Genomic DNA, 6,762 nt, shown 5'->3' on the forward strand with positions numbered 1-6,762 from the left:
AAACAAACTCAGAGGCGACTCTCACACACCTAATTTCTCGCCTTAACTAAACCATCGCCCTAGTTACAGCCCAGCTACCTGTCTGCAGGCATAACGCTCATTATATGCAGACAAAAACGGTGGATGTAAATCTCTGCAGGTAGCCTACAACATCTGTTCTGACGAATAATGAATCCACCTCTTAAGCTCCTTATCAGAAACGTCGCTGTGTGAGAGCCGCCTCTGAGATTGTTCGCTGATTCATGAGGAATGCTACATCTAGTGTAAGTGTAATAACTTAGTGATGACTCTAAACGTCCTTCAATATGTACTTCGAATCAATCATCCCCACTGATGAACCCCACAAAGAATAAAATAAAAATAAAAAACTTAATTGAATAGTATATTGTTTTTAAACACTTGCACTTGGAGGTGCACGGCTCTCCTCTGCAAGCAGGCAGAACTCTGCAGCGGCTCCCCACCTTCGTGTCCATCGGGTTCAGGTGCAGCCACTTATAATAGTATCTGACTAGTATCTAACTGAACAGTGACTGCGTTACAGTACGAAGCTAAATCTAACATCACCTGTCTGTAAAGTTTACCGCTTGGGGCTGCTCGTAAGTTATCTGGCTAATTCGCGTAACAAGCTAAGTTAACAAGCTAAATGTCGACAGCGATACCTGTTAAATATTGTTTACACATAAATAAAATACAAGAATTTCACTCACCAACTGGAGGTCATGGAGGTTCTCTCTCCAATAAACCGCACAGCCTGCCATTATTCATCGTGTATCTGCAATGTCCAAAAGGCTCAAATAGGCTGAGCCTCAGAGCTCCGTGTATTAGCTGAGTGAGGTTAACAGAAGGCAGTGCCTCAGCTAGGAGTGATAGCAACCAGAGCTGCCTGTCAATCAAAGCTGCCACGCCCCTAATAATGCAGAACTTTCAAGCTTAATATAATTTAAACAGGTAAGTTATAAAAAAAAATATAAAAAAATTCACCCCCCTCACAGTTGTCACGAAGGGCACAATTAGCTATATACACTTAAACCATTTTTTGAACCAGGCTGCATACATGCTTTATTCTGCTGTAAAGTTGGGCATTTTAACATGGGGGTCAATGGAGATTGACTCCCTTCTGCACCCACCCTCAGGTGGCCACTTGATGAATTGCAGGTTTTCGGTCTTCCGGAATGGCCTCAAACCGGAGACCGGAAGTTTGCTGCTTGGTCATAACACTGTGTATAAGCTTTAACGTTCACCAAAAGTAACAAAGATTAGCCAAGTAGCCTTAATCACATAAATAAATTGATTTATAAGTTATACAAATGAATCATTACATAGCATTCTAAGTAATAATGGATATGGATAAGTGGCAGAAATACGACAAGTATGAATTATGTTCAACATTTAGGCTACACTATTTATTAATTTATTAAGTTTAGCTATCGTTAAAATGACAGTTAAAAACAGACATTTTATTTTGAAGGCGACCGGTTTAGACTTTCTTGTTCAATTTTCATTGTACAAGTTAGATGGTGGAACAAGCTGACACTTAATTGCATTGCACGTCTTCATTCAATGCGACAATAACAGCGTAGTGCTAAAAACTGTTTACGCAGCATCGGCTCTGGAAAAATGAACTCACACTGTTCAATAAACATTTGCTTTAGCGCAAGTAGGACATACTGGCTGATTTCATCATACAATGTGAACAACTGATGAATTATACTTTACGCACGGACCTTCAAGGAAGTACTTTCTTTTAAAGTCATCTAGTATTTCAAGTAATACATAAACAAACTGTATTTAAGACACACCTAGATTCGCTGAGAACTTTGGCATCCTGTCATCTTCTGACATGCTCTGTTTAAATTGTTTAACCCGATAAAGCTTACAGTGTTTCTCTTTTAACCCTAAATGGGAACACCCAATCCCTGAGGTATGCATGTATTCAACATTTGTGCGGTGTGTATAAAAGGTGCAGTATCATCACCACCACAGAAAACCGATCCACAGTCCTTACCTGATCATCATGATGAAGCTGATCCTTTCTCTGACTCTCATCTGGGCGCTCTCCAGCACAGGTAACTCCACTTATTATCACATTAGAGTTTCTGCAGGGAGCAAAATTTAAAGGTTTGAAGACGTTAATTTTGCCAGAAAGCTTTTTTTTGTTGAAAAATGTTGAAAAATCTTAATAGTAACAGATTATTATTTTTAAATTAACCAGATCCAAAACTTTTAGACTTTATTGATCCTACTGAAAAAAGATTTGAAATAACTACTGTTTGTAACAGCCATTGTGACAAGAAGAAAAACATGTTACAACATTTATAGATCATCAAAACCTGTAACCCTAAACTCATCAGACGTTTGACTTGACATTTAACTTGTGATGTGATCACTGAATTAACAGTTTTTCTCCCCATTGCAGCTGGAGCACTTCTGTGTCAAACCTGCACAAATCCAGACTGTTCAACCACAGTAACATCAACATGTCTGACAGAGACCATGTGTGCGACAGCTTCGATTCAAAGTAATGTTTTCTTCATGTGATCTCTTACTTATCAGTGAAATACATTTAATGCCAGTTATGTGTTCTGACTTCCAACATTAACAAACTGCACTTTGAATTTTTAGACACTTCAGTTGGAGTTACAGTCTCACAAATCGTCAAGGCGTGTGCACCATCCTCCGTGTGTCCAGCTACAGGCTCTCGGACATTTTCATTTAACACGGGTGTTGTGAGAGTAATTGCATCTTTTCAGTGCTGCAACACAGATAACTGCAACACAGACAATCTACCTGGTAAGTCCAAATTGATAAGTAGCTCATTTAATTTAAGAAAAGATACAAACATAAAAAACAGAACAAAGAACACTGGACTCCTGCGATCTACTGACAGTTTCTACTTTCACTTTGTGATACAAATGTTTTCTCTTCCTCAAATAAATGATGTTGTTCTTTTCTGTTTCAGCCCCTGGTCCTCAGCCAAACAGCCTAAAGTGTTTCACTTGTAACCCCTTCACCTCTGAATGCAACTCTAAATTAGATTGTCAGGGAGTGGAGGACCGCTGCGTAAAATTTAATGGTGAGTCTTTATCATAAATAATTGAACATAGTTTGTCTCCACATGGATTGTGAGGTAATTGCGAGGTGTGGAAAATCAACCAGTGGTGGAAAGTAATGGTGAGATATTTGTACTTTATTTACATTTTAAAGGTAATTATTGTACTTTCACTGCACTACATTTGTATGACAGCTATGGCGGCTGGTTACTTTACGGATTAAGATTTTATGACATTATTTTACAAGAACGTTATAGATCCAACAAGCCCGCAGTAGGTAAAGTAGTACTAATATAAGTTCCATCCTGACCAGCATTAACTAGAAGCTGTCTGGCAAGACTCATGACATTGACATTTTTCACATGCTGTGATGCCACACATCAATTTTCACATGCAGTGAAAAACAAATCTATGTATAACTGATAAAGTCAACATCGCTGAGAGAACCAACTCTGCCCAGCTGATGCGACACTGGCGTATGCTGTGATAGTAATCAAGTAAACCTGCTCTGCCTGTGAGTCCAGATGGTTCGGTCTGAAGAGGAAACTACCATATGAGCAGAGCAAGAATGTGTAATGTGTAGGGCAGGTAGACTTTTAAAAAATATTATGAATTGTCATTCAGTGATGGTGTTAGTCTTGAAATATTACACCTTTTTCTCGACATGTCACAGATATGTGGGAGAGATTTTGAATGTGCAGAATATTGTGAGCATGAGCTCATAAAATGAAATAATTTATCACTGAGGTGAAAAGGTGCCACATGCACATTTAAAGAGGTTACTTCTCCAAAGAAAAGACACAAAAAAGAGGGAAGACTAAATAATGCCTACATGTGTGTTGACTCAGCAGGGACGATATTACATGAGAAAAGTTGATTTACAGGAGAAACCAGATCTGTAAGCAACACAAAATGCCCAAGAGCTGCATTGAATTTTATTCTGATATGGTTTTAAATTTTTAATTGTCACCTGCCACCTAAATTTTGTTTCTTTTACATAAATAAAAACATTTCCACCATACATTGGTGCTGAAAAATTCACCAGAACACAGGAAATGAAGTGTTCTTTGTGAATTTTCATATAATTCAGCATTGGAGAGTTCTTAAAAATAGCGTTAAAATCTCGTCTCGCTCTCGTGAAAACAATCACGTGTCTCCTCTCGTGAGTCAAGTGTCTCGTAAGTGCTTAACCGTGTAAATTTGAATGAATCGACTAAAGTGACGCAGATCAAAATCCCATCCTTTCTTTACTGAACACTTCTGTGTTTTGGCGCTTCAGCCTACTCTGTTGTTGCAGTGCTGTGCTCCTGTACCACAGCTTGGCTCTACACTTCGAGCATTTCGCTCCAAATGCAAAGAAAGTTTGTGTTAAAGACTTTAACCGCTCTTTAAGTGAGGTAATAAAAATAACATGTTCAACTGCCGACTTGTTTTTATATTGTCTACTCTCTCCAAGGTACAGGAAAGAATTGTTTATTGTAATCTAATAAAAAAATCTAATATTCTTGTCCCATGACACTATGGCTTTAGAAAATATAACACCACATGTATGGGGATTCTTGATCTCACTGAAAAAATCAATGAAGCTACTGATAAAGGTGACTGCGGAGTTGGAATCTTCCTTGATTTATCAAAAGCATTTGACACTATTGACTTTGAAATTCTTCATAGCAACCTTCAAAATGGCTATGGTGGATACATGGCTTAAATGCTTGCAGTTACCTTTAAATACAAACAAAACAAATTACAAAGGGTGTTTCTCAATACCGAGTTCGCCAAATTCGGACTTCTGTACTTTAAAGCTCGGACTTGGCAAATTCAGCTTGGGAGTACAAACTCCCAGGAATGGGATCACGCAGTCCGTCATTCAGCAATTGGAACAGCAGCGGACTTGATGACGGCTGGACCAGTTAGCGGGTGAGACCTCACATCTCCGAAAACGTCGTAGCAATTTTTTAAATCAGCTCTGTCAACCACATATAGTTAAACAACTATATTCCCGCATATACAACTCTTAAAACTACTATATGTGACAGAAAAACAGCAGTTACAGTTACAGTTCTGAGTTTTCTCATCCGACATTTCCGCTTTTTGGCGGCGAAATGCATTCTGGGATATCTGCCGATCGGAAGTCCACACAAGTCACCCCCGATGCATGCTCAGTAAAACGGGCGGAGCGAGAACACATCCGGGTATTTGACTGTACTTGGCCAGATCCAGACTTTTGAATTGGAACAGTACTTTGTCTGCAACTGATGACGTTTCACAAGTCCACGAGAACGCAGATTGAGAAACAGCCAAAATCTTCCATTCTAATAGAAAATGAAATAACACTGACCATGTTTGTGTTAAAATAAATGGTAGAGCTATTGAGAGAGTGAAGTCCACCAAATTCCTGGGGATACATATCGATGGGTTTATGAACTGACGAAAAAAATGTCTAAATATGTTATTATTTTTCAAATTGAGACATTTTCTTCCATTCAAAGCAATCATAACTTTATACAGGTCTTTATTTGAGCCCAACTTAAATTACTGCAATGTCACATGGTGCAATACTTGTTGGAAGATGTGAATATTTCCTGAAGTTACTCAATTAACAAAAAATATTGTATCTATAGTAAAACATTGTTTTTTTTATCTTTAGTGACGAATGGAGCCACTAATTCTTCAGTCTTTGGCTGTGCATCTGCAAACCTGTGTACACTTAATGCCAAACAGAGTTTCCTACCTTCCTTGCAAAGTGTTGGTAACATCACCAGTGGACCATTCTGCTGTGGGACCAGTTTGTGTAATGCTGTTACAACAATTGCAAGTGACGCCGGCTGTATGAGTCTGCTGCTCGGAATCCTCATCTTTACCCTCCGTTTTTTTGAAGTCTGATTTTGGGTTTACTGCTCTCTTACATCTGAAGTTGGCAGTTAGTGGGGCTAGAAAATCCAAATTAGGAAATCAGGGATGGAGTCTGGATGAAGCTGAGGTGGGACTCAAAGGCAGAAATGAAATAGACACACATACACGTGTACACACAACAGAGGGGATACTACCTTTTTCATGGCTTTAATTTACTGGGTACATAATCAAAATAAATAATAGAGTTTTTAATCAAACCTAATTGAATGCTGTATATATTAACTGTATAACAGTATATTAAAGTTGAGATTTTGTTGCAAATTGTACAATTATATTACTCCATTTTAGAACAATACAAATATTTGATATTAATGTAAGACTCAATATGAGAAGGAAAAAAATATTTTTATGTCATTATTGTACACATCTTTAATTATTGTTAACCTTTTTTGTATCTTATTATCAATTTTATATTTATGATTGTTGATCTGCAGTATTACCTCTGTCTTTATCTGTCTTATATTTTTATTTACTATGTTTATTATTAAGCACCAAAACACCAAAGCAAATTCTTTGCATGTGAACCGACTTACCAATAAAGCTGACTTTATTTAAAACAAAATATGTTTTTATGACATTATTTCATACTTTAAGTGGACTCTGTGTCATCTGGAGACTCTTCTGCTCTGATATTGTCACAGTACAGGTGCAGAATTCAAATCAATAAATTGCCAGTCAGCAGTGTTGGGCAGTAACGCTTTACTCAGTAATACGTTAGTGTTGACACTGACGAGGAGGCTAAACACCATGGGCATTGGTGTCAGTCAGGAGGGAGGTTTAGTCACTGCACAGCCTCACT

At 38.0% G+C, this 6,762-nt stretch overlaps 1 protein-coding gene across 1 annotated transcript; it reads left to right on the forward strand.

Annotated features, from left to right (window-relative positions):
- Positions 1-2,017: 2,017 nt before the first annotated feature.
- On the forward strand, positions 2,018-6,222 carry LOC123971640 (urokinase plasminogen activator surface receptor-like). Its single transcript, XM_046050591.1, has 5 exons — positions 2,018-2,066; positions 2,417-2,518; positions 2,623-2,790; positions 2,960-3,073; positions 5,698-6,222. Exons 1-5 carry the CDS (start codon positions 2,018-2,020, stop codon positions 5,931-5,933), a joined length of 669 nt encoding a protein of 222 aa, XP_045906547.1. The 3' UTR covers positions 5,934-6,222.
- Positions 6,223-6,762: the final 540 nt, after the last annotated feature.

The sequence above is a fragment of the Micropterus dolomieu genome, linkage group LG05, assembly GCF_021292245.1.
Source record: "Micropterus dolomieu isolate WLL.071019.BEF.003 ecotype Adirondacks linkage group LG05, ASM2129224v1, whole genome shotgun sequence".
In the NCBI taxonomy this organism is placed as follows: Eukaryota; Metazoa; Chordata; class Actinopteri; order Centrarchiformes; family Centrarchidae; genus Micropterus; species Micropterus dolomieu.